Source organism: Tripterygium wilfordii, chromosome 3 (assembly GCF_013401445.1).
Source record: "Tripterygium wilfordii isolate XIE 37 chromosome 3, ASM1340144v1, whole genome shotgun sequence".
NCBI lineage: Eukaryota > Viridiplantae > Streptophyta > Magnoliopsida > Celastrales > Celastraceae > Tripterygium > Tripterygium wilfordii.
The window spans coordinates 11,634,085-11,661,235 of record NC_052234.1 but is presented as its reverse complement, the minus strand read 5'-3'; the positions used below and the strand labels follow the sequence as shown (position 1 = coordinate 11,661,235).

Here is a 27,151-nt window from a genome sequence, read left to right as displayed (position 1 = left end):
TAAAAGAACTCCTAGAGTTTAGCAATGAACCAGTTAGAGACTCAAGAGAAGACCGGACCGTTGGGGCATGCACTAGGCTTGCTTATGGCCTTGCCTGGTAAGTCCAAGGCCAAAGTCATAGCAGGTGCAAAGTGCATAAAAAAGCTTGCAGAAGATGACCCAAGAAGAATCACTCATTCACTAAAACTGGGTTTGGCTCTAACATTGGTGTCCTTATTGTACTATGTCAGACCTCTCTATGATGGGTTTGGTATCTCAGGAATGTGGGCTGTGCTAACAGTGGTGGTAGTCTTTGAGTTCACAGTTGGTAAGCTAATCAGAAAAAAAAAAAAAGACACATATTAGTCACATAAGCTACAAATAAATACTAGCAAAAACACAACTCTTATGTATAATTTTTCCTACATTTTTCTTCCAGGGGGGACTCTGAGCAAATGCATAAACAGAGGATTTGCAACACTAGTAGCTGGTGCACTTGGGTTTGGGGCACAACACTTGGCAAGTATATTTGGAAAGAAAGGAGAGCCAATTACTCTTGGAATCCTTGTCTTCATATTGGGTATATATATGCTTGAAAATAGCTGAAACTCACATTGGTTGTGCAATTTTTGGAGTCTTTATATATGGTATACCTTACTAATTCAAGCTACTTGTTGTGTAATTGCAGCTGCAGCGTCGACATTCACGCGATTCATCCCGCAAATCAAGGCAAGATATGACTATGGTGTGCTGATATTTATACTGACATTCAGTTTGGTATCTGTATCCGGATATAGAACCGATGAACTCCTAGCGTTTGCCTATCAAAGACTATCAACAATCTTAATAGGTGGAGCAACCTGCGTAATTGTATCCATCTGTATCTATCCTGTATGGGCTGGTGAGAAACTTCATCAGTCAGTTGCTTCCAATTTAGAGAAGCTCTCAAGATATCTAGAAGGTATATATATATACACCATATAGCAACAGAATTTGCTGCTATCGTTTCTTTAACGTCAAGTTTGATCTTGAGACTAACAGTTGGTTTTACATTTACAGGTTTTGGAGATCAATATTATCGCGGCGAGGGTGTTGAAGAATCGAAAAATGAGAAATCATATCCACAAGGATATGAAAGTGTTCTTAATTCAAAATCCGCTGAAGAAGCCTTGGTAAGCAAACCGTTGATCAACACATTTGAGTCTAAAGGAGTATCAGATTTTGCTAGACAAGCTAACCGTTTTAACGCCTACAATTTGCAGGCAAATTTTGCAGTATGGGAACCTGGACATGGAAAATTTAGGCTAAGGCATCCATGGCAGCAATATTTGATGATTGGATCGCTCACACGACAATGTGCTTGTCGCGTTGAAGCTCTCAATGGCTTCATCAACAACGACGCCAAAGTAATAAATCAGTACTCTACTCTTACAAGCTTATGGTAAAACATTAATCCAGAATTTTTAAGATGATTAACATGGACTAATTCATGCAGGGATCGTCAAAAGTTCGAACTGAAATTCAAGAATCATTGACAAAGATGAGTAGAGAATCTGGGGAGGCATTGAAAGCATTGGCTTCTGCAATAAAAACAATGACTGTTCCTTCCCCTGCCCATTTCCATGTAGAGAACTCAAAAGCTGCTATTAAGGACCTTAAACTTGCTCTCAAAGCTGCAACTTCAGACAATGCAGACATCTTAGCAATTGTACCTTGTGCAACAACTGCTTCAATACTAATGGAGATCGTTGATTGCGTAGAGAAGATCACTGATTCAGTCCACGAGCTTTCGATTAAAGCACAATTTAAGAGTGTAGAACCAACTGTGTCACCGGAGAAACCCCAATTCCTTCATCGTGGAAGCATTAAGCCTGTCGCGGAAGTAGTTATTACTGTAAATGAGGCATCTACTGATCATTCTCCAGAAGATAAGAATACTGGATTAGCAACAAAACCCATCAACCATGTTGGAGTACCATTTTAGTTTTAGTTTTTCCATTTCTCAAATGTATTTTTCAGTTAAGCTAGCAAGCTCTGATTGTATCTCTCACACTAGTGTAAGATAATGTAGAGAGAATGACTGTTAACAAACACTTAATTGTTTCTTTCTTAAGCTTTTAACCATGTATTGGATGAAGAAGATTTGAATATGTTAGTGCACTTCCTTTGAATCCTTAATCATTGTCTTTGAACATTCATTAACAAGACCCAATACCCAATACTCCAAAAATTAACATTTTATTTGTTTTGATTTTACAAAAGAAAAGAATTGGGGTGTTGTCTTGTCTGTTCTCCATTAAAAAAGTAGTGTGAAGTAATGGGGATCTCCACCACAGAATCTGCTTAAGAAAATGTGTTAAAAGTGCACATGCAGCCAACAATTAGGAATTTGGTGCGTAATTATAAAATTACATAAGATTCCCACACGCGCGGAGCAGAATCTGAATAAACTAATAGTATTTAGATTGTACCACATGATGCACGCTTGCCTCCATCAATATTGTTGTTTTCTTCATTCAAAACTCAAAAGCAGAGGTTGATCAACTTGCTTAATTAATTTTATTTTATTAGAGTGGTACATCACTACCAGAGGCCATGCTTTGTTAGTTGTTGTTAGAAACTTCACCCCACATATTATTACAAATTAATATTGTCCATTTTGGGCGCATGGTTTTGTTCTTTTAGGTTATCGCATGTAATACTTAAGCCTAAGAAAAAGACGTTGATTGTGTGAGAAGGAAGTCGATCATCTTTATTTATAAATCATTGATTATGGCAATCCAATGTGAAATTTTTACTCTTTTGAGAGTTGTTGCACCAAAATTTTTGAATTTTTTTTTTCAAGAATAAAAGAAGTTTTACCATGGACAAATGATGATGTCGATACAATTACAACGTTCACTCACGACGACTTATCTTTTTTTTTTTTTTTTTAAAAGATCTATAGGTCACACACGACGATTTACCTTTTGAGCTATTGAGATTGTTGATTATAATAGGTGAGGCCGAATTAATGTTGGATGAAGATTTTTTACATTTTTTTTTAAAATTATTTTGGATAAGCTGTTGGTTGAAGAGTTGAACTATATCAATGCGTTGTACGTTATAAGTACGCTGCAGGGGAAGATCTACTATTGGCCCAGTGTGGACTCAAGTTCACCCACAAATTTGGGAAAAAAATTATTATCAAGTATATTATCCAAACACCAAATTAAGCCTACTTTTTTTTTTTTTTTTTAATGCAAATAAGCCCTAAGAAATTTAGTAAGCTAAAACGAGGCAAACAAGTGTCTTGCTCTTTCTCTTCGTCTCTCGCAAATCCATTACGTTTTTGTTTCATTCGTTCTCGGCATCGCAATTTCACAAAGCGGCAAACAAGATGTGGTGAGTAACGGTGAGCCAAAATGTCAATATTTTTTTATAGCGATTCAATAAAGTTCCGATCTTTAGTGTTCTTTTATATTTTTTTAAAGACATGGAGTAATTAATAAATAATCTAAAAAAAATTCATATAGCGTTGTCCTCATACTCCACATGACTTTGCCCCGAAGATAAAATCCTAGATCCGCACACTACATGTACATGCGCTTAATTCACTCTTATCAACACAAAAGTCTTTAATGCTTAGTTGCTGAAACCATAAATTAATTAATCAACTTGAGACCGTGTAAATGTTAGTACTGTAGACAACTATTAATTATCTCTCCCCACTTGTTAGAACTAGTGGCTTGTAATTACTCATGCATAATGCATATTTAATGGAGTATTATATATATATATATATATATGTCATTCTAGTTCTAAAACAAACCAACTTAATTGGACTTTTGACTCGCACCACCCTTTTTCTTGTTTCATTTAGCTAAGGAAAAAGTTAACCTGTGTCTGTCTAAAACACCTACGACTGGTACGTACCGCGTACGTACGGGGTGCCCCTATTGAATAAAATAAAATTAAAAAACATACACGGTTTCCCAAGGAATGTACTTCCCTCCCAGGATACCACTGTGTCACTGTGAGTGTGGCAGTAACTGACGCAAATCCCAAAGTTAATCCGGGTTGACAGGCTGAACAATCTCATCAGCTTTAAAACAATACTACAATGCAGTGGTTGTTTCTATTAAAGATTAAACCCACAATTGAGAGGCCCAAATCAATTGATAATATATTCTTAATGCAGTAAGAAACTCAGGTCAGATTCATGAACAGCTCAATAGTCCAGTAGAAGAAGAATCTAATCTGAGGTGCTTGTGAATTGTGATGGCAGGCAGATCATGTCTTTTCTTAAAATAAAAAATTTGATTCTTTTTGCCTTGAGCTTGGCACTAGAAGAGGATTCCTGTACTTTCGCTGAGTTAAGAACTGACTGCTCTGTGTTTCTCCTCATTCCTTGTTATGAATGGGGTTCACATGAACTCAACCATTCTCCATTCACCTCCTCCCCATGTCAACCATAGTAGAACAATTAGGCTGCCCATCAACCTCAACTAAAAAAAACAACTAAAATTACCTAATAGTGAAGGGAGAGAACTATTAACCTAGTAGTAATCAATCTTTTGAGATTTCCAACATGTTAAGGTTTGGAGAGAGCAACATCAAGTCTAAGAGATGAATCTTAAATATGAACAACTAGAAAGATGTGATGACAGAGGGATAAAATACCCTTTGTCGGATTGAAGTGACAGTCCATATGTAAGTTCTTTACAGGGGCAGAACAATTGGATTGCATAATTAAGATCTATACACTTCGTCATCTAAGTTCTAACTAGGTATATTGAGAAAAAAAAAATAGAGTAAAATTTTAACGTGCAGTCTACATATTTGTGCTTAGAAACGGATTGTAGCATTAGAGAAGAAGAAAAAACCCAGCCCAACTGATGAAGCGGGCCCCTAATATAGCGGCAGGATGATAATACAGATATTATTCATACAAATAAGTTTCTCCACTTATGTATGACTTACCAGCCATAGATGGGGTTCTCTACATTTGGAGGCAATAGATGCAGATCTTTACAGTGCTGTCTGTTGTAGTCTCGCGTTCCGGGTATTGCTCCAGTACACAGTCGAAGGATTTCATTGCCAGTGAGACAGTAATGGGCAAAAGCCAATCCTCCATCAACCATCTCCGACAAGCTAGGTGCCGAAACTGATTTCATCATGGTCTTTCCTTTGGTTTTCCTCGATTTTACATTGTCGTTGTCATTGTTCAAGACTCTATCAAGGTCAGAATATTCCATAAATCTCTGGGTGGCAGCCTCCCATGAAAGGTTGTACATCTGCTCAGAAGTAAGTGGTTGAGGATCTTTAGCTAGTGCTTCTCTCACTTTGGCAACAAAGTCCTCAGATGTTTTGTAGGTTAAACAATTTGGGAATGACCTGAAGAAGTCATTTGATGGGTGATCCGCACACACCACAAATTTTCCCATAGCAAGTGCCTCAGCAGTAGCCGTGCAGAGCACATCGCTGATGCTTGGATTTATGAAAACCTTGTACCTAGAAGCCAAGAGGGAAATGTCAAAAGGAAGAGAAAAGAGGTAAACATACAAAAAAGGACACTTAGAGAAAAACTTCAACAATGCGGTGGTCAATGCTATTCTGAAAAAGAAAAAAAAGATTAGAAATGCTTCTGCTAGCTCTAAGGAGAAGCTTGTCTGGATGTGATCATCTTGAGCAGCATCTGCTAAGATATATCTTGAATTATTCATTTGATTTACTGGTCTCTAAATTAACACGATCTGATTCCAAGAAGAAAAACTGAAGCTTTCAAAAAGCTGGGTTCCTCGAAAGATCCTTACCCTTGAAGTGAATCATCTGCATGATCTCTTCCTTTCAGAAACTTAAGATTCAGATCCAACCTCTTAGCTGCACTCTGAACTTCATTCGCATCCTCTCCATTGCCAAACACATCCAAATTAAAGCCATCAAGATCATTCTTGTGCTTTGCAAGCAAATCGATCAACTCCTTGTATCCCTTTGCCCAGACCATCTTTCCCAAGAAATATGCTCCTTTTGAGAAGGCTTGACGCCCAAGTTCCCTTTCTTCCGCAACTTTTTCTCCAATTCTCAGAAACTTGGGGTTCACACCATGGACATTGCAAACTCCTGACTTGGGTAAATCCTGTGTGGCGGCAGAGAGGCGAAGTACCTGAATAGTGAAAACAACCGATTTAGTCCATGTAATAAGAAAAAAAACCCCCAAAAACTAGACTGAGCAAAAGCCGTTAGTCCACAAGAAATCCATTCTCATAATTCATGCGCGCAATTTCTAGACCATGCTATTGTACAACATTAAATGGCAAATAATCCGAATTTGAGACCAAAGGTCATTACACACAATAAATTAGACAGATATGCACATAGCTTAGACCAATCTAAAGTAAAATTTAAAATGGAAAACAACCATAACACATTATCAGGGCAGCAATATAATACCTTGTGACAATATGCTCGTATGACCCAATTGTTTATATGTTTGACAAGGAAAGCTTGCAAAGCCCCATGCTTCTCCCTCTTGATATATTCTAAGTAATTTGTGTGGACAATACCAACAACGTGGTTGAATTTGTCAGTCCAGCGCCTACCATGATGGTACCAATTTAGGTGTTCTGGTTCTTCCAGGATGGCAATATCAGCATTCTTAGATGGAATAAACTGAGAAGTATCTCCAGTAGGCATTATGCTTCTCCTTTCCTTTGAAAACTACAAACAATGGGAACAAAGCTGTGTCATCAAGGACTGAAATTCAGAATATGACCCAAAAACTTATTTTCTTAATTCACAAATAAGCTACCTTTCCTGGATAAAATGAAATGTTAAAATCAGCCCTGAAGCCAATCCTCTCCTCAAGCCAGTTGCGTATGTAACTCTCCTGCTCTTCTGGTGAACTAAAGGTGAGATTGTTGGGGTAAACTAATTCTTGATCTGATTCGCAAAGCCATGGAACCAACAGGGTGACATTTTGTTTTGCAGATTTGGCCAAATATGCCGCTCGGAAAAGTGGGTTTACAGCAGTTCCAGTCATCCATGGAAGACTAGCTGTTGTGACAATGGCAATATGCCTTTTCCCATCACATGGGTCATGCTTTGTTAAGTCTGTCCAAAAACCACCCTCATAACAATGCCCTGTACTTTGAACAACACTAGCTATCCTTAAATCCAGTTCTTCATTGGCATTATTATTCCCAATAACGGAGGATTCTTCCGGAGATAGTGTGCATGATAGAGGTTGGTTCTTGCGTTTGCTACACAAGCATTCCACTATCTTGTCACAAATATCTGTAAGCATGGTTGAAGTACTATTAACGCTTAATAGCAGAGGTGACACTGTCAACTATTATCCACTCATATTGCATTTTAACATATCTATAACCAGAAGAAGAGAAAGGAAAAAAAAAAACCCTAGAGAGAGAGAGGTGAGGAAGTTCAACAAAGGACCACACAACCAGGCAGGCTACAAAAAGAAGCCAAAGAGCTCAAGAGCTCTCTGGACTAACTAGCTGAGAATGAGGTGGTAATAGAAAGATAACAGAGCAAGAGAGGATGGAGGAGTTAAAAACAAAAGGGTCTGAATATGCCCTTGCAGGTACACTGATGTAGCTACACCATGTAGATTTCGTAAATGTAAATAAGGAATGCTCAGACACCTCTATGGTGAAGTTAAAAAGTGAAATTGATTCTACAGTTTCGATTTGAAGGACTTGCTTACACAATTTTTGAGTTCCAACATGAAATTGAATATTGGACCTAAATTCAAGAACTGCAGTGCGCCAGTGCCTTTAGCTCGATATGAAAGAACACAGCGTGTACACACCTATTTGCGATAGTTAAAAGCAATGCTGTTCATTAAGAAGAAGAAAAAGCAGCTGAGCATTACTCATACAAAAGATTTTTAACTTATGTCCAACAGGGGGAAAAAAGCCTCTGACCTAGAATCTGAACCATATTCCAAGTAAACCTTTTCTTTTTTAGCAAGAGAAGAAATAAAATTTAACTCGAGCAAAATAAATAAGCAATTCATCAAAACAAAGACACCAATTACTTACCTCTTCTAACCCCAAACTGATCCAGAAATGGGCCAGATTGTTTAACCAAATATGCCAAAAGTTCTGGTACATCCAGCGGTTGTACTTCCTGTCTCAGACACGAGAGAAAAAAGATTCAGAAACATGCTCAACATTAATAAAAGTCTAAACAATTAATTCTAAGTTTTTACCGCAGTAAAAATCAATAAGCCAGTGTCTTATGTATATTCCCATCAAAATTGCAACAAACAATCAACGGTGGTGGCGGTAATAACCATGCATGTGCGTGCACTTATGACCACAGAAGCCATACATCAACAAACAGGGAGAAACTCTCTTTATAATAACAATAGTAACCATGACAGTCTTATGATCTGCACCACCATAAAAATAATGCTAGTCTGCTCTTCGGGCCAGTGGGAAATCTAAAATCAATGAAGATATGTTTCTCAAATTAGTAGATTCTTTGTCTAATACTGTTTTCTAGAAGTGGGAAGCGCCCTCTTGTTGTCCACGTACCACGTCGATAAGCGTAAATTGAAACTATCCAAAACAAAAACAAAATAATGCAGCATACACGACATTAAGAACACATGCCATATAATACTTTCTTAAGGTCTCACTAAATAGTTTAGAGGGCTAACCTTCGAATCTTGAGTCTCCCCACAAATTGCTTTCTGCAAAAATAATAAACAAAAAACTTCACTAAAAGGATAAATTCAGCATTGACGAAAATTCTTAGAATCCAGGCAGGATTAACAACAACTACTGTAAACAACTAAACATCCAACAGACACCTTTGAAGATAATTCAAACCACATGTATAACTGAGTTTAGTATAAAGAAAACCCGTTGTTTCATGAGATAAAGAATAAAGAAAAGAAAGAAAGGATAAGAGGCCCTTGAAAGTTGAAATAAAGTTAAAAATCCTTCGAGCTTGATTTGAGAGGGAACTCAAGCACCACAGCAATTTAATGTCTTCTTTATCGTTTTAATTTCTGTTCTACAAGGCTGCAGAGGAATTATGCCTGATTAGGCAGTGTCACAATGAACACCACGGTAAATTCCATCACTCAACACGGCATTCATTGCCAACCTTATAAAGAGAAGTAAATGAAACTGTCTACGTAAAGGTCACGTGATATAAATATGTGACTACTTGGCCACTTGGCAAGTTAGAAAGAAAATGTGCCTAAAAGATAAGATCAAAATAGGAAAACTAAAATAAGAAGACACAATCTGCCTAAATGTGCCATTATTGTCCGCATGTTGATTCTCAGGCTCTCAGCAAACTTGAGCATTAGTAAAAGGCTTATTTGTTTTTGAACCCTGTTTATGTACAACAACAATATCACTGAACTGCCACATTATGATATTAGGCCCCAAACAAAGTATGGTTTACATTTTCCGAGATCTTAGGCCCCACTCTTCAATCTTCATGGTAAGAGCGCATCCTTGCATTTTTCGAAGATAGTTTGGGCAATCTATTGGATATATATGCCTGATCCCTATAACAGAAATGTTCATCTGGACATAAAATACCTTACAACAAGCAGCAATACAATTCAGAATGGTAAGAGAGAGAGACAGAGAAAGAAGCACTACTTTGACATTCTTGCATTAGAAAACATGACTGTCATTAACGTAAGTCCCTGATCATAATTCCCCTTCAAACTAAGTTTGCAGAAGCAACACTGAAACAATGAGTCAAAAATTTCCTAGTCATTATTGTTCTACGAAGTCATTGCAATTGAAAATCTGCAATAACCCAAGTTCCATAGTATAAGAGGAAAAAAAAAGAAAAAAAAAAAAAAAGACGGTGCACGAAAACCCAGAATCAAATTCAGTGAAACAGATAAAGTTCCTTAAACTTCTCATGCAGACTCAATACTCATCATCCATATAACAAACAAGCCACAGTGACAAATTAGACTTCCCCAAACATGCTTCAGAGAAGGACAGGGAGAGCGAATAACATACCAAACTGGATCTCACTTTCTCCACAAACTCGCTGTTCTTGAACCCACCGAATAACACAGATGAGGAGCTCCGCTTCTCGAGCTCCCTGAGCCTCGTCTTCAATGCACGTATAGGCTCCCACTCCCCAAACTGGACCTCCTCCCCCAAAAACTCCTTGAACCTCACCCTACGCCCTCTGATGACCCTATCAAAATCTGTAACTGCATCCCTATCCTCCACCTCGTCGACTATCGCGTTCTTTATTGCCGACAAATCAATCCCCAACTTCGCCCGGGGTCCCCATTTCTCTAAGACTCTCTTGCTGAAATCTGGCGCTGAATAAACCCTTCGAAACTCCGATATCTTCGGCTGCAACTTTTTCACGAAGTCGATATCTCCGGTAGGCGAGGACCGGCTTGAAGGAACCGAAAAGGTGGATGCCGAATTGAAGAAATTCTCGAGCTCTCGATCAAGAGATGAAGCAAGATTCTTAAACGAGTTAGCTCGGTCTCTCATGAGTTGGAGATCCGCATCAGCCGAGTCACGGACCTCTCTCCATCCTTTCCTTATCAAAGAAATCGCACTAGAAGATGATGTGGAAGCCTGCGTCTCCTTAGCCATCGCGGCTCTAGGGTTCCGACTGGGAGAGTTCAGTATTTCCATTTTTTAGCGGGATTTTGCTTTCTCTACACAGAAATGGAGGCAGAGAATTGGAGGAGGAAAAGGAGAGGTCGCGATTTAAGCAACAGTTGGGATTTTCGCGTCGTGAGTTCTAGATAGAGCATTGGTACAGGTGGACATACACGTAGGATACGTATGGTCACGTGGAGAGTGTCACCTGCGTATCATGCGGTGGCTAGGTTTGACTGGTTTAAGCAGGCAAGAATATTCTGGATCCCATAGTCCCAAATATGAAATCCCAATTTAACAGTAACATAGGTTAGAAAAATCCGCCTACAATTCAATTTATGCTAAAGGGTCGCACCGCTTTGTTTTTTCAACTCAATAAAACATGTCGGTTGTGTGAGATACTAAATATTTGCTTATATTATTTAGTTGGGTTTTGACAAATCCAATATGGAATAACGTCTTAAACTCTTATGTATTTATATACTTGATTATGACAAATCCAATAAATAAACATGTAGGGGTCGTAAGTCTTCGTTCCGATATAATGTTATAAAATTTAACTCAAACATCATAACTTGATATTGTCCGCTTTAGACGAAATGTCCATTTTTGGGTTTGGAAAACGTATTAGTTGTGTGAGAGAAATTAGACATTTGATTATACTGTCACTCGTCAATTCAATGTGGCTAACCAAACATTTCCACGTAAAAGACTAGGCAATTTGACAAAGTTTTCAATCACAATTGGCATAACAATGTCACCATAGCTAAAAGACAAATTTAGTAGACCAAGTTGAAAGCAAAGCCCTCTGCTTCCACACACACACACCCCGTTTGTTTTCACATGATCTTCGAGTGGATTTCAAGTGTCTGTCCCCATGACTCGTGGGCTACAATTAATTCTAACCCACCATTCCATTATCCTAGTCGTCATCTTTTCTTCTTTTTCCGTCACTTCTCATCGTCAACGATCCCACGAGATGATTTTCTCTCTCGATATGGACATCATTTTTACACCATTTATCATGGGCTGAGGTGTGTTCCCTCCCCCTTTGTACGGCCCATAAAGAGTTTTTAAGGCCAGCGCTACCTGCCCATGACCCTAATCAACCCTGGAGGCCCGTTTTAGGAAAAGGATCAAAGATATGGGCTGGATCTGGACCACTCCACCGGCCCATTCCGACTCGCTCCCTGACACCTGTCGGTGGCCAGGTCTCAATCTCATTTCCTTCGCAAGGAAGGAGTTAAGAGGGTCAGAGCTGTCATTTCGTGAATTACGGGGGTTTACCCAAAAAAAAAAACGACGCGACATCGCTTTCCGTTCCCGTTACGTGATTAAGGTGATTTTGCCCAAACGGGAGAGATTCATCAAAGATTTCATCCATTTCGCTTAGAGAAAGTGAGTCGTCGAATCTGAGGTCCTAAGGAAGAAGTAAGAGGGATATGGGTCTGCTCTCTAATCGGTATACCATGACTATTCTGATCTCTCCAACTCTGTGCGAGGCTTGAAGTTATGTTGTTATTTCTCTACAATTTGTTGTGCTCTGAGTTATTTTGGATTGTAACTTCAAATTTTGAATTAGCGCAGAGTCGATAGGGAGAGCTTGAAGCCGGGGGATCACATCTACTCTTGGAGGACTGCTTATATCTACGCCCATCACGGTTCTCTCCTCTCTCTCTCTCTCTCTCACTCTCTCTCTCACTATGTCCATTAATTATTTTTCTCTTCGTTATTTTATGTTTTTGAAAAATGCACATATGTGATGATTTATTTATTATTATCTTGCAAAAGATGTAATTTTGTGGCTACACTTTTTTATTTTGAGTCTTAATTAGTTAATTCAAAATTGCAATAATCTTAATCACAGGTTTTGTGATCATGGAATTTCTGATTAATTGTTGTGAGGAAATTACTCCTTAATTAGGTTGCATTTATCTAAAATGTTGAAATACGGGAGGGATAGATTTCATGGTTATGGCTTCGGCTGCTGTTCTTTCAGCAATCTCCTTTAGGAGCCTTAGCTATAAGGCTTATAGAATTAGTGTGACCAAATTAGAGCTGTTATCTTGTGTAAGTTGGACTGTCAAGGGGTTAGATGGCTTGGGTGGAGCCATCATGCTGGCATAGTTACGCATTTATATTCTCTATAGAGATTTTATCCTGTATAAATGTATTGCCAAGAGTTGAAAAAAAATTGTGAATAAGATACTAAAAAGAGAAATGGGAAACCTAAAGAGACATGAATGAAAGTGATAAGAAGGGACATGGCTTATATGATTAATTGAGACTTGAGATTGTAGCTCTTGATATGTTTGAATGGTGGAGGTTCTCATATGGATTCATGTATCTAACTCCAATATATTGTATAGCATAAACGCTTTGATGATTGTGATGATGAATGTAACTGATGAAATAGCATTCTTTTAGTGTACCTTTTTTTGTTCATGTCACTGGCCACCAGCCAGAGTTTGAATTTTTTATTTAGATTGCATGCTTTTGCTTAAATTCTTCTCCTTAGCGCCGATTTCTTTAGTAATTTAAACCATCTAAATTAGCAAGCAACGTCAAACGCAACCTATTCATGAACATTCTATTTGAGTACCAAACCAAATTGTAGAGTTTCCTCCTAGATGATGGTCGACACATTACTAAGTTCTTCCTTCAATTGGCTGAATGAGTGTGTAAATGCATATATACTTTTGAATCTGATGAAATTTTGGAAATGGTTAGTCATTAGTGGTAGGTTGGACAACACCAATTATGTTGCTTAACTTAGAGTTTACTGGTCAGGTATTTTCTTCTTTTGCTTAAATTTCTTACCTCGATGAAGACAGGCATATATATCGGAGACGACAGAGTTATTCATTTTACCCGACGTGGTCAAGAAGTAGGAACTGGTACACTGGTAGATCTTCTTTTGGTGAGCTCGGGACCTGCTCGATCCCGAGCACCCTGCCCCAATTGCACTCCACCAGATGAAGGCCAAGGAGTTTTATCTTCATGTCTCAACTGTTTTCTCGCTGGTGGTGTTTTATACCGGTTTGAGTATGCTGTTACCCCTGCTCTCTTTCTAGCCAAAGCACGTGGAGGAACTTGCACTCTTGCAGTTGCTGACTCCAATGACGTGGTGGTGCATCGTGCAAGATACTTACTTACCAATGGTTTTGGGTGCTATAACATTTTTAAGAACAATTGCGAAGACTTTGCTATCTACTGTAAAACCGGGCTCCTTGTAGTGGATCAAGGACCACTTGGACAGAGCGGCCAAGCAGTATCCATCGTAGGTGGTCCATTGGCTGCTGTGATGTCTACACCGCTACGACTTGTCACCACCAATGTGTACGGGATGGTCGCCACAGCTGTAGGTGTCTATTGTGCTAGCAGGTATGTTGGTGATATTGGTATGAGGAAAGATGTGGTCAAGGTCTCTGTGGAGGACTTGACCAGGAGAATGGCAGCAGGCTTATTGCAGGTGATGGAGCCCCAAATCTTAGCTGCTCCTGCCCTTGAATCTCATTAGTTTGCCTCCACAACTCTCTCATCCTTGGTTGGTCAATAATTGCGAGGGCTTTCAGTCCTCGCGCATGGTTTGCTTGGAAGTTAAAACATTGAATATTGTAAGAGTGTATTAATTGTATCTCAATCGCGGTTTCTTTGTATCATCGCATATGGTTTATGGATTAATTTGCTATATTTTATTTGTTTTTAGAAGTTTATTCGTGGATCACATTATTTCACCATTAGTTTTGGATCAGAATACAGTCCTTTCAGTTCTTTTCCGTCTCTCTTTTCACCGTAGCAATACTGGCCTAGCATGCTAGATCTTAACAGATCTCGATCTTGCTGTTTCTTCCTCTTTTCTATGTTCTGGGATTGAGGAAGAAACCCCTCTCAACGCTAAGGCGAGGAGGAATCTACCAAGCATTTGTATCAAGAAAATGTTCAACTAAGACCACGACTATCAAACATATTTGAAATGCCCGCTGTGTCGGGACGACAAAAGTGAAAGACGCCAGATCAGGAAAATGGAAAGATAAATAAAGCCCATGTCACAAACATTTCTCTCTTACCAGTCAAGACAACTTCAGTGTGGTTATCCAACAAAATTTATGGACACAAGGCATCCGAGTTACAAACGTCGTCTGTACTTGATCCAGGAGAATTGAGAAACTATAAAACTACACATCAAAAACCAAAATGGCTTTTGCATTGAACAGGCCACGACAGTCTTCAGATATATCTCACGTACGGTTAAAACTCTATGTCGATAGCCAGCACGTATCATTTTTTTTCTTCTGCTACAGTAATCCTCTTACACAAGCAGAACTGCATTTATGCAACCATCATTTTCGGGGTTATTTGTCACTTGAGCATACTTCCCTGCACCACATTAAAAAATTGTTGCATGAGAAATAACACAAATGACAAGGACCCCTAACAGTATATTCCAGCCTCAAATTATGAGGAAATACGAGACAAACAAAGAAGAGAGTTTAAATTAACTGATATAATAATGGTGGTGATGATTTTCATAATATAAACGACGTATACTTACCCCACACAACTTTCCCTGCGGGGGTGACAAGACCCAGTTCGCTGACATTCACCTGAAAGTTGAAGTGAAAAATAAGTGATGCAGAACAACGTAAAAGGAACGCTCATAATTATAACCACGCTATATGCAAATATTACCTCAATAATGGTTCCTTTGGTCATAACACCAAGAGATGTATACATTGGACCATTGGGATTCTTCTTCACTCCAATGATCTCAAGATTGAAGGTGCATTTCAATTCAGGGTGTGTCACATGGGCTTTAGTAAATCGCAACCCTGAAGGACGGATGAATCGCTCATATTTGGGAGGCTTCCTTGTGAAACCTGGACCAACAAATGTGGCCTTCGTGACCATCCTCTTCCATTCTTTTGCTGCAAGAGACAAGGGGAAAGAGTGACGGGCATATTATTAGGAGATGCAACTGTAAACTCATTTTTGCAAACTAGAATGTCAATGACAAAGAAATTGTAAGTGACAAAAAGTAATTTATAAAATACAAACTGAAACATAGAGCAGTAACTTACTAACTTTTGTGTAGCAAATAAACTAATATACAAGATCTAAAAAAAAAAACCCATGGCCTACAGCCTCCGCTAGAGTCAGCCTCAGCCTCAACCTCAACTAGCAACAAGCTTGAAGTACTTAACCACTATAACTGAAGATTTGTTTATCACATTCCACACTCCATACACTTCAAAGCATACTGATTTTATCAACAATCAAAACAAATGGCAATGTGTAATACAGAGCAAGATGAAGTTACACAGCAAAGAAAAAAAAGAAAAGAGGCTAAAGAAAGCACATTGGAAGTCTATTGAGAGTTTACTCTTCCAAAAAAGCTAAGGCGAAAGGAAGAAATGATACTAACTTTTGCGTTTGCCAGTTCTGATCACTTTAAACATTTCATCTTCTGCCACAGGCCTTACCTGAAAGCATGAGAGAAAAGTTAAATGACTAGCCTTACCTGATTCCCCACCAGAAAAATTCTTCAGTGAGGCAAATTTATTGAACTGTGGCAGAAAAAGCCTAGAAGCAGTAGGAAGATTGGGGAAACACCCTCAAAAGGGGGCATAAGTGCATTAGGGATGATAGAATCAAGAAGAAAGAGCAGTAGCCTTACCTTGGGCAGAGGGACCTCCCATTTCCCAGCTTTCTCCTTCCTCTTTTGTTTCACAGTATTGCTAAGAACCTATACACAGTGGAACATCAGAACAAAAGCAGCATGCTATGTGTCTGGAGCCAAAACGAAGAAATGCACATCAAAGAAATACCTTAGCACGTGTTGTGTTCTCACGATCAAGCAGATAGGCTGGAACGGCTCCCTCGTGAACATCATCTTCCACCTTCCGTCTAGACGTTGATTCCTCGTGCATAGCCAATCTGTTGAGTCATAGAAAAAAATATGGTGACAATTCCTAGAAGCAAAAGAGGAAGAGTTGAACCAGTAATACTAGTAATAGGATGTTAATTCAAAACAAATTACTCCCAGAAAAAAGGTTGAGATTCTTTAATCAACCATTGACACTGTGCAGGTTGAAAAGATACAATTTCCTTAAAATCCTCATGCTCCCCGGAGAACAGGCATTATTTCTATACCCTGGCTAAGCTACCCAAACATATCCACATAATCACTGAAAGAGCAATTTTAAATTTCAAACAATCAACTTAATAACATATTGGAAAGCACTCACGTTTTCTTGATGAGGGCCTTCTCAGCGTAGTTTTTCTTAGCAATCATCTTCCCCTTGATACCCAGTGCCTGTTTCCAACAAGAATTGGGAAAAAAAAATAAAAGCATCTCATAAGTCAAATGATGCACCACGAATCCTCGAATGAATTCGCAAATCAAAAAAAAAAACCAAGTCATCAAATGAAGGGAAGAAGCACAGACCTTCTGTGCCATCGCGGAGCGCTTGTGAACTTCACGAGCCTCCTTCTTGCGCTTGCGCTCGAAGTGATCGAGACGATATCCATGTCGCTTCCTGTGAAGCTCAATGTAATCTCCCTGCGGCTGTAATCACCCAAAACAGCAATAATCAACACAAACACGTAATCGGATTAATTACAACTAACGCAGGATAAATTACGTAAACAGAGAGTTCATAGAACGAACCATGGCGATAAAACTTAGCGTCCAGCTCACAAAAAAAATTGCAGAACGACGGAAACGGAACTTGAGCAAGAGAAAACCCTAAAAAGCGATGAAACCTTGAAAGGGGTTAACTTTTAAGATCTGCGGGCTGCGATGATGTAGAATGGGCTTTCATCGGCAGAATGGACAAACTACCGGGTCGGTGATGACTGATGACTGATGACTAATGAATTATCCGGCCCAACAAATATTGGATTAATAGATAATTTGGGCTTCGTCATTTCAAGCCCATTGACATTCAGAATTGCACCAGGCCCAATTAGAGCTATAATTTGTGTCCAAGTCTCATTTTCAGTAGCTCTACTCCCAAAGCTAATTCAATAGCTCTTAAAATCCACCCTTTGCAGTTTGCACCAGCCATCTGGTCCACAGGACAGTTGGGTTCCATTGTCCTTGTCTAGCCATATCTGACTGAAATTATAGGCAACTGGCATGTGCTGATGTGTTTGATTCTGCAAGTTAGCACAGTATGCCCCAGCATGACACCCATAAATACATGCCACCCTGGCTTACAGTGTGGATATATTATCTACATTATTGTCTAGATAAACTCGTCAATCATGGACCATAGAGATTGGCTGGAGTGTTTCGGAAGTATCTACTAGACTACTTTCCATTCGGGTGGCCTCGTGTGAATGACCTTCTTCGGCAATACTCATGTGGAACAAGATTTTTACCTTTCGGGCCTGGAAACGGATTGGGCCCCCAACTTGATTTCTCCTGTCAAATATGAAACCCTTTTCACCAAAGAAACAAGACTCCTGTCACAGAATAAAGTCAGCAGGTCTGACGGTCACGATGGTCAACATGTCCAATGGTCACGATGGTGACTGAAGATATTCCGACGCTCAAGTCAGTTCACAATCTCTCACCGGTAAGTATTTTTAATCATAAATTCCTCTTATTTATAGTCCTCACGTCTTCTCTTTGTTTAAGGATTTTCATATCTCCCATTAACTGATTGCGGAGGTTATTCCATAATCTCTGGGATCTCTTTTAGGGTCCTGTGTTCTCCCCATCTCTTTGTCTCACGTGCACGTCATTCATGGGTGATCGTATTGGACTTGACTTATGGGATTTTCCCCCTATACAACTCATATCAACGTAGTTGAATGTTTGAATAAATACATACCGTAACACTTCATCGAACATTCAAACGTTTAAACTTGATAATTGAAAATTCAAATTTGTTTCAATCTAATCACTCTAGCATATTCTCATCTTTCGCGACTCAAAACTGTGGAAGTAGGAGGGGCAAGCAACGTATCTCCACTGGCATCGTTACAATGCGGTAATTCCCATATAGTATTTACAGTGATGGTCGTGAATTCAAGTGCAAGTACTACTCAACTCATGGTAAAAAATGGGACATCCGCGAGAAATCTGATGCGGAATGGGTCGCAACAACGAATCAATGTCCAAAACAACGTATATAGTGTACAATATGTCAAGTCCCAATCCATAAAGTTCATAGATATTTTTTTTTTTAACTTTATTCTTCAATAAGGTTCTGATATTAATATTCTATTATGGTAACGTATAATAATATACCTACCACATTTTTCCACGATTGGATTGAACGCTGTTTCGAAAAAAATAAGAACAAATCCTTTTCCTCAGTGCTCTTTGTGAGCTCAACTTTCCTTCTACTTGATGTGATCGTCTCATTCAATTTCGTTGAACATTGGTAACAATGGAATAAATTATGAGGAAAAATAATGACACCGACTAATTAGACTTATAATTAGCTGGTGACAGACTGACAGACAAACAAGTTTGATAATTACTTGTTAAAGGAAAATATTATCTAGTAGCTTTAGGACATTAGATAAATGACACAGGTGTCTTATATACAAAAAACGTTATTGGAATTTGTATTTTAAGTTTTAAAAATTATGTGGGAAAGCGTTCATCACACAAGATATATTGTTGTGAATCCTTAACCATTATCTTTAGAATACTCGTTAACAATACTATTTATTAAATTATGGCATAGATGCTAGCGGATAAAGCTTCACCAACCATAGCATATCTGCTAGCACTTATGTTACCGGATACTCTACATAAACATAAGCTTTGTTGATGAGGTTATTTCTCTGTAGATGTTAGCGTCAGGTTTACGGGTTTACCAAACGATTGATAGCTTATTTCAAAAGTTAAATAAGTTGGTATTTAATTTGGAAAAATAACTTGTACCAAGCGGGTCCAAGAGAAGGCAAATTTGTGGTTTTAGAAAAACGAATGACAAAGGTGAATGGGTCCAAATGCGCCCACAAAGCTTTTTTGTCGCTGGGTGGGCATTTCATGATGTATTGATCAAAACAAAAGGCTTTGCATATTATAAGAGACGGGACCTCAAAAGCCAGCTTTGCACCGCCAAAGGAATCACAAAATATAATAATTATAATTATAATTATAATGGATATAAATAAAAAGAAAAATGAGTGGTGATAAATGGATACATGTATGATCATCCGGTGTACCCCACCTAACATTTTTTTGTTATGTAGTAGAATGATTATGATTGGACCACTTCATAAACCAATATCCAAAATCATTGCATTATTTTGCCCTAGATTTGTTGGATGATCTACCACGAATTTAGTTTAATGTTATCGTTTAAAACTCAAATTTATATCCTTTGGAATGTAAAAAGGTCACAATAGATTCGAAGAAAGCTCATTTGGTAATGATTTAATTGACTGAAGTTAGTTTTTTTTTTGTCCAAAAATCCAGAAAGAAAATTTTGATGAAAAGGGATGGACATGAGGGACGAGAATAACGTCCCTCCTTGAGAGTGGTTATAAGAATACTCATTCATTACAAAATAATGGATTTTAATCATAATTATTGTTATCAGAAAAACCTAACAAATTCAACCCGACTTAACGTTTTGTTATAAATTATGTAAAGATTACAACACATGAGACTTGAACCCACAACTATCATTGAGAATAGTCTTGATTGAGTTATCCTTGAATCATAAACTTTCCAATCAACATCTGTAAGTAAAATTGTTTTTGACTTTTTTTTTTTAAATCTTTAAAATTTCTCGACTTATGATAATTGTTTTTGAATTTTTTTTTCCATTATAAAAAAAAAGGTCCCCAAAAAGGGGGAATTCTATAAGGAGGGGAGGACAATCCGGAAATCTTTGAAAAAGGTTAAGAGAATAGGTGACAGATTTTCAACGAGTGCCTTTTGAAGTGTGAACGTAAAAAGGTCAAAAAAAAAAAAAAGGAAAAAAAAAAGAGGAATTTATTTGGCTTTTCTCCAGTACATTTTTCTTGGATATTTAAAAAAAAAAAAAAAAGAGAGGCCAAACAAGAGTAGAGGCTAATTGGCATTCGGGAAGTGGGATTTCTCAGAACTGAAAATGCTCTTTTGTATTTTTCTTGAACAAAAGCAACTTGTGTTTGGTAGGGTTTTGAGGATAATGGTTAATTTTGCTTCATTTTATTGTTCAAATTAGTCTAAGATTCAAAGTCATAGATCGCTTAATCATGAAACAAAGACGTCTCACTTGAAGATCCTCAGTCTCTGTATTAGGGCAAATGTAATGGTGAAGTGGTATTGGGCCAACAAAAATGTTGTCTTTTGTTGATATGGCTGTATTGTAAAATGTGTTTTGCTTATGTGGCTGTATTGGGATAAGTGTTTTGCTGATGTGTATGTATTGATATTTAATGTTTTGGTGTAGTTTTGTTGTGGATAATATGGAGGAATAGAATGTTGTTGGGTTGGGTGGAAAGAGAAAGTGTGTGGGAAGAAAAAGTGTATAGAAATTTGTGTTTTGCTGATGTGCCTGTATTAGAATACGTATTTGACTTGACTTTTTGTGTAATAAAGGTGGGACCGAGCCAACAAAAATGTTGGTTCAGTAAATTATTTCTTATTGCATTTGCCCTCAGAAAACAAAAGGTGACAGATCTACGAAGGTCAATAAGGTCATTTCGTAAGTAAGTCTGAACCGAACGGACGAGAGGTCGAGAGCAGTAGTGCGTAAGTGATTCTCTGCCACTCGGCCTCGACGTGTCCGCAAATCACTGTACCACGTGGTCACATTTATCTCTTCAAATCAATCACAACTTTATTAACAAGACTGCCACTAATCGCACCACCACAAACAGAATGACAAGAGAGAGAGAGGGAGTCAGACTGTAACTGGTACTTGTTGTGTCTGCCGTTTAGCCACACCCGTACGACTCCCCAACGATATGGGCCCACGTCTACCATTCTTCTTAGGGCGACACAAAACCCGTTTATAACCCGACTCAATCCATCAAAATAAAACCCCAACCCGTATGATTGAGGGTTATATATAATATATGAGTTATAAATGTCTAACATGAATTTAACATGGATCTGATGAGATTTTGAATTTTCTTAACCCGTATTGACCCGACCCGACCCCATTTAAAATTGCACAACTTAATTTATATTTATATAAATATACCAATATATAAATACATTGTTTGGTTGTTCTTACATATCCCAATAATCCTGTTTCACGGGTGATAAGTGAACAAGATAAACAGTGTGAATCGTGTGATGAACTGATGACGGTTGAAAAATACAAATTACATTATTAATTCAACGTACATGTGGTCAATCATTCATCCCGGTGATGATATTGAAAGCAAATACGTAATTCATGGATTACTAGTGTGCATGTGTGATGTTTCACAATTATAGGAGATAATATTGGGGACGCTAGAAATTTGGACACCACAACGTGCATACTACTACCACGGACAGATTTGACATGATTTTGCTGTTAATTTGACTAGTTTGGCTTTAAGTGTTTAATTTTCATTGGCCTACTGAGTCAAACAATGGACTATTTGGCTCACACATTGCTGAGATTAATTACTTTAAATCGGTGAATCAACAAATAATTTATATTTTCTGAACACGTAGAGAAATATAATGTCATTTTCAGCGAATTGAGCATGTTAACAAGGATGATTTCTAGGAGATTAGGGAGTAATGAAAGCCTATTAAAATTGATAGAGATATCAACAGATGGTACCCCAAATGTTAAGTCGTACTTGTATTATGTGCGATATGTGGAGTTTACCAATTCACTTGGATCATATATTTTTAATGGGATATTTGATATGTGGAGTTTATGAATTCACTTTAATCATATAGGACTCACTATTGACAAACCAACTATTCGGATCTTTATTATTCTCAGATTAAAACTAGAGATAATTACTAACTGTTATGCGGCTACAAAATTCTTTTTCGGGTATATGGTGAGATAACACCGACAAAGAAGAAATTTAGAGACTCCGTACTTATTTTCGTTTGTTGTCGTGTGTTGCTTGTTCTGTTGACTTGTTTAGTTCCTGTTAATTAACTCTAATTTTTCTTCTGCTTTGAAGATTTGGGTCGTGGATCCGCCTTTGGTGTTCCATTGCTACAGGGCCCCCCATGCTTGAATATCATTCCTTCCGCTTCGCTCTCTTGTAAGTTTCTTTTTTTGCTAGTGACCATCGAAGACCTTATACTGATCCTCTCGGTTGTCTCGAGCTCTCTTTCCTGATTCTGGGTTTCATATGAAAGATTTGAGATGGGTATTTCGAGAAGCAGCCATTGATGGTCTCGATTGAAGTTTCTCTCCATGTTCAAAATCACTGTAGTCCTTATATGTTGTGAATCTTGTTTTTTTTTTCATGCAACCTTTTCAGATAGAGCCAGCCATTGATGGTCAACCGAAGCTCTGTTCTTTTTACGTGTTCTTGAACTATGAAACATGTTGCAAAACCGCAGATCTGCCATGACGAAGATTTTGCTTGCACTTTTTGCCGCACTTGCAGCAGTGGGTCTGAGTGTGACGGACCCAAACGACCTTGGTATTCTCAAGCAGTTCAGAGATGGTCTGGAGAACCCAGAGCTCTTGGAGTGGCCTTCAAGTGGTGATGACCCATGTGGCCCCCCTAGCTGGAAGCATGTTTTCTGTTCTAAAGGAAGGGTTACTCAAATTCAGGTTCAGAACATGAGTCTCAAAGGCCCTTTGCCTCAGAATCTCAACAAGCTCTCCATGCTTCAAAACTTAGGCCTTCAGAAGAATCTGTTCACTGGTCAGTTACCATCCTTCAGTGGCTTGTCAAATTTACAGTATGCTTATTTGGATTACAACCAATTCGACACAATCCCGGGTGATTTCTTTGATGGTCTTACGAGCCTGCAAGTTTTAGCATTGGATAGCATCAATTTCAATGCCAGTACAGGATGGTCATTCCCTAAGGGGTTGCAAGATTCTGCTCAATTAGCTAATCTTTCTTGTATGAGTTGTAATTTGGTGGGTCCCTTGCCAGATTTCTTAGGCCGAATGCAATCTCTTCAGTTCTTGAAACTCTCCGGCAATAGTTTGTCAGGTGAAATTCCGGCGAGTTTTCAGGGCATTTCTTTGCAGATGCTGTGGCTGAATGATCAACAAGGAGGGGGTATGACTGGGCCCATTGATGTGGTGACAACCATGGCATCACTCTCGGTTCTGTGGCTTCATGGGAACCAGTTCACGGGGACAATACCAGAGAGCATCGGTAATTTGACTCTTTTGAAGGATCTCGACCTTAATGGTAATAAGCTCGTTGGTTTGGTACCTGACAGCTTAGCGAATATGCAGCTAGACGCTTTAGATTTGAACAATAACCAGTTAATGGGTCCAATCCCCAATTTTAAAGCAGCTAAAGTGACTTGTGCTTCAAATGCATTTTGTCAATCCACTGCTGGGGTTGCTTGTGCCCCTCAAGTTATGGCACTGATACAATTTCTTGGTGGGTTGAATTACCCTTCAAGGTTTGTTTCTTCATGGACTGGTAATAATCCATGCACAGGGCCATGGCTGGGATTGAATTGCGATAACAATGGCAATGTTTTTATGATTAATATACCTAAGTTCAACCTTAGTGGCACCTTGAGCCCTTCGGTAGCACAGTTAGATTCTCTTTCTCAAATAAACCTGGCCAGTAATGAAGTAAATGGTCCAATCCCATCGAACTGGACTAGTTTGAAGTCGCTGAAGACTTTGGATCTTAGTGACAACAATATTTCTTATCCCCTGCCAAAGTTCAGTAGCACTGTGAAACTTGTCTTAGATGGGAATCCTCTGTTAAATGGAAACCAGTCAGGTAGCACTCCACCTTCAGGAGGCAGTCCGTCATCTGGGGGTTCTCTATTTCCACCTGGCAGTCCAGTTAACCCAGAAGGCTCCGGTAATTCTTCTGGGGGATCAAAGAAGACATATTTCAAAACGTCTACTTTAATTGCAATTGTAGCTCCTGTTGCAGTTGTTGCTTTCTTGGCCTTTCCTGTTTATTTCTATTGTTATAAGAAGAGAAAAGATGCCTACCAGGCTCCAGGATCTCTTGTTATCCACCCTAGAGATCCGTCCGATTCAGATAACATGGTAAAGATTGTAGTTCCCACTAACGTCAATGGAAGTGCCTCTACAGTAACAGGGAGTGGTTCTGCAAGCAGAAATAGTAGTGCATTTGGCGATTCACACGTCATTGAGGCAGGAAATCTGGTTATATCAGTTCAAGTCCTTCGGAATGTGACAAAGAATTTTGCCCCAGAGAATGAACTTGGCCGCGGTGGCTTTGGTGTTGTGTATAAGGGAGAATTGGACGATGGAACAAAAATAGCAGTGAAGAGAATGGAGGCTGGTGTGTTAAGTGGCAAAGCATTGAATGAATTCCAGGCTGAGATTGCTGTTCTTTCAAAGGTTCGGCACCGCCATTTGGTGTCTCTTCTGGGTTATTCCGTCGAAGGCAATGAGAGAATTCTTGTTTACGAGTATATGCCCCAAGGGGCTCTCAGCAAGCATCTTTTCCATTGGAAGAGCTTCGAATTGGAGCCCCTCTCTTGGAAGAGAAGACTCAATATTGCACTAGATGTAGCTAGAGGGATGGAGTATCTTCATAGTATGGCTCACCAGAGCTTTATACACAGAGATCTTAAATCTTCAAATATATTACTTGGCGATGATTTCAAAGCAAAAGTTTCAGATTTTGGACTGGTGAAACTTGCTCCCGATGGTGAAAAATCTGTTGTGACTAGGCTTGCAGGGACTTTTGGATACTTAGCGCCAGAGTATGCAGGTAAGTGTTCTACGTTCATCCCATTATCCGGAATTGCTTTCTGATACAAAGTAAATTTTATGCATGTGTTCCATTTTTAAAAAAGTGTGCGTGTTACTGTGTATACATACTGTTCGTTGATATCTGAAGAAGCCTATGACTCGGAGAAAACTAACTGGTTTTTTGTAGATGAAACTACCTTATCGTAACAACATTGAAAAAGAGCGGGGATGTTAAACAATTATTAGGCTATTAGCAGCATTGTCCATGTGCAAGATATATAAGTTTGACTTTGAAGTCATTCCGGCACTTCCTTTTGATTTTCCTTCCAAAGTTTTTATATTAATTCTGTTCGGTGAGCAGTTTGATATATTTCTTAAGGATATTGAAGCCGTACTGCCCTAGTACTTCATTTGAACTCGAAAACAATGGAATTGGATGACTAAGCCATGATAGAAATTAAGTTTTACGTATCAAAACATGTTAGCAGAAAGGAGTAGGAAGCTCTGGAATAAGAGCCTACCTGCAGTAGATCATCTAACATCTTTAGATGAGTTTTTTGAAATAGGCTGAGAGGCAGTATATTTTAAAAGTCATTGATATCTCTTGATGCGGAAAAATTATCCTAATATTTCTGACTCTCACAAGTTGCCTTTTTCAGTTACAGGGAGAATTACAACCAAGACCGATGTCTTTAGTTTTGGGGTTGTGTTGATGGAGCTTTTGACTGGTTTAATGGCACTCGATGACGGCAGGCCTGAGGATAGACAATATTTGGCTGCATGGTTTTGGCGCATCAAATCAGATAAAGAGAAACTGAGAGCTGCCATTGACCCAGCGCTTGATGTAAAGGGTGAAACATTTGAGAGTATGTCGATCATTGCTGAACTTGCCGGGCACTGTACTGCAAGGGAACCTGGCCAAAGACCTGATATGGGATATGCTGTCAATGTTCTAGCTCCACTTGTTGAAAAATGGAAACCGTTGGATGACGACACTGAAGAATATTGTGGCATTGATTACAGCCTTCCTCTGAACCAAATGGTGAAGGGATGGCAAGAAGCAGAAGGAAAGGAATTCAGTTACCTAGAAGACAGCAAGGGTAGTATCCCAGAAAGACCTACTGGATTTGCAGAATCTTTCACTTCTGCTGATGGTCGGTAGAAGAGGTACTTTGCTTTATTTTGTTACGTACTGTTCTTCCAGTACGTAACAAATTATTATGTGAAACAGAATGTAACATAAATATGGGGTAAACTCTGCGTACATTTTGCATGTTCCCGACCCCGCCCACTACTGGAGCCTTGTGCACTGGGTGTTGTTGTTTTCCTTTGTTGTTCTTCCGGTAGGCGTAGATAGCATGTCATGTTTTTGTTGTTTGAAAGTTTGATGTTAATAGATTATAGAATCATTGCTTCAAGCCTTTAATTGTGTTTTCATTGTAATTTAAGGTGGAGATTCTACATTTTGTAGAGTTCTCATGCATTACACCAAAAAGAAAAAGAAAGAGAGAGAATGTTTTCATGATAAGGCTGAAACTAGCAAGCAGGTTCTGGCTGGTGGTTAGCTAAAGTAGCAAGCAGGTTCTGAAATTCAACACCCTTCAACAATGTCAGAATGACAAGTAGACTTGGTGGATAGGCTTTGAATTCTCTCTGCATTAAGCAGAGATGTGTGGGGGCTCAACTGGTGTGAGTGAATGTGAATGTCATTTTCCATTGATGGGGTGACCACCCGTACCATAATAAACATAACAGGTG

General features: G+C 38.8%; 5 protein-coding genes across 6 annotated transcripts; 3 read left to right on the top strand and 2 right to left on the bottom strand.

Moving 5' to 3' along the window:
- Positions 1-2,156, top strand: LOC119995530 (aluminum-activated malate transporter 8-like). The gene is made up of 6 exons (XM_038842047.1): positions 1-307; positions 419-559; positions 668-940; positions 1,039-1,151; positions 1,242-1,385; positions 1,475-2,156. Exons 1-6 carry the CDS (start codon positions 25-27, stop codon positions 1,961-1,963), a joined length of 1,443 nt encoding a protein of 480 aa, XP_038697975.1. The 5' UTR covers positions 1-24; the 3' UTR covers positions 1,964-2,156.
- Positions 2,157-4,729: 2,573 nt separating this feature from the next.
- Positions 4,730-10,720, bottom strand: LOC119993457 (digalactosyldiacylglycerol synthase 1, chloroplastic-like). Its single transcript, XM_038840613.1, has 7 exons — positions 9,981-10,720; positions 8,645-8,677; positions 8,022-8,109; positions 6,770-7,254; positions 6,412-6,678; positions 5,775-6,124; positions 4,730-5,472 (listed from the first exon to the last, which is right to left on the bottom strand). The coding sequence occupies exons 1-7, from the start codon at positions 10,620-10,622 to the stop codon at positions 4,938-4,940; spliced, it is 2,400 nt and encodes a 799-aa protein (XP_038696541.1). The 5' UTR covers positions 10,623-10,720; the 3' UTR covers positions 4,730-4,937.
- A 1,147-nt stretch (positions 10,721-11,867) lies between these two features.
- On the top strand, positions 11,868-14,346 carry LOC119984412. Its single transcript, XM_038828341.1, has 3 exons — positions 11,868-12,051; positions 12,177-12,250; positions 13,424-14,346. Exons 1-3 carry the CDS (start codon positions 12,032-12,034, stop codon positions 14,107-14,109), a joined length of 780 nt encoding a protein of 259 aa, XP_038684269.1. The 5' UTR covers positions 11,868-12,031; the 3' UTR covers positions 14,110-14,346.
- Positions 14,347-14,623: 277 nt separating this feature from the next.
- Positions 14,624-17,413, bottom strand: LOC119988556 (ribosome biogenesis protein NSA2 homolog). The gene is made up of 9 exons (XM_038833640.1): positions 17,260-17,413; positions 17,038-17,157; positions 16,838-16,905; positions 16,418-16,526; positions 16,267-16,335; positions 16,015-16,072; positions 15,282-15,517; positions 15,145-15,196; positions 14,624-14,969 (listed from the first exon to the last, which is right to left on the bottom strand). Exons 1-9 carry the CDS (start codon positions 17,260-17,262, stop codon positions 14,902-14,904), a joined length of 783 nt encoding a protein of 260 aa, XP_038689568.1. The 5' UTR covers positions 17,263-17,413; the 3' UTR covers positions 14,624-14,901.
- A 5,197-nt stretch (positions 17,414-22,610) lies between these two features.
- On the top strand, positions 22,611-26,894 carry LOC119984132 (receptor protein kinase TMK1-like). 2 transcript variants are annotated; one of them, XM_038827947.1, is made up of 3 exons: positions 22,614-22,772; positions 22,995-25,412; positions 26,053-26,894. In XM_038827947.1, the coding sequence occupies exons 2-3, from the start codon at positions 23,060-23,062 to the stop codon at positions 26,553-26,555; spliced, it is 2,856 nt and encodes a 951-aa protein (XP_038683875.1). In that variant the 5' UTR covers positions 22,614-22,772; positions 22,995-23,059; the 3' UTR covers positions 26,556-26,894. The 2 variants fall into 2 exon arrangements, with proteins under 2 accessions (XP_038683874.1, XP_038683875.1); XM_038827946.1 differs by having other exon boundaries at positions 22,611-25,412.
- The last annotated feature ends 257 nt before the right edge of the window (positions 26,895-27,151 follow it).

Bases quoted from the DNA above. Each gene is read 5' to 3' on its own strand.
- LOC119995530 (XM_038842047.1), top strand. From the start codon at position 25: ATGAACCAGTTAGAGACTCAAGAGAAGACCGGACCGTTGGGGCATGCA. The intron at 308-418 runs GTAAGCTAATCA...TTTTTCTTCCAG, and splicing joins AGTCTTTGAGTTCACAGTTG to GGGGGACTCTGAGCAAATGC. The intron at 1,386-1,474 runs GTAATAAATCAG...TAATTCATGCAG, and splicing joins TCATCAACAACGACGCCAAA to GGATCGTCAAAAGTTCGAAC.
- LOC119993457 (XM_038840613.1), bottom strand. From the start codon at position 10,622: ATGGAAATACTGAACTCTCCCAGTCGGAACCCTAGAGCCGCGATGGCT. The intron at 6,679-6,769 runs GTAGCTTATTTG...CATTGTTTGTAG, and splicing joins TTTCATTTTATCCAGGAAAG to TTTTCAAAGGAAAGGAGAAG. The intron at 5,473-5,774 runs GTAAGGATCTTT...CTTGGCTTCTAG, and splicing joins GCAGATGATTCACTTCAAGG to GTACAAGGTTTTCATAAATC.
- LOC119984412 (XM_038828341.1), top strand. From the start codon at position 12,032: ATGGGTCTGCTCTCTAATCG. The intron at 12,052-12,176 runs GTATACCATGAC...GAATTAGCGCAG, and splicing joins ATGGGTCTGCTCTCTAATCG to AGTCGATAGGGAGAGCTTGA. The intron at 12,251-13,423 runs GTTCTCTCCTCT...CGATGAAGACAG, and splicing joins TTATATCTACGCCCATCACG to GCATATATATCGGAGACGAC.
- LOC119988556 (XM_038833640.1), bottom strand. The intron at 16,906-17,037 runs GTCTGTGCTTCT...TGTTGGAAACAG, and splicing joins GCTCCGCGATGGCACAGAAG to GCACTGGGTATCAAGGGGAA. The intron at 16,527-16,837 runs GTGAGTGCTTTC...ATGACTCAACAG, and splicing joins AAGGCCCTCATCAAGAAAAC to ATTGGCTATGCACGAGGAAT.
- LOC119984132 (XM_038827946.1), top strand. From the start codon at position 23,060: ATGTTGCAAAACCGCAGATCTGCCATGACGAAGATTTTGCTTGCACTT. The intron at 25,413-26,052 runs GTAAGTGTTCTA...TGCCTTTTTCAG, and splicing joins CTTAGCGCCAGAGTATGCAG to TTACAGGGAGAATTACAACC.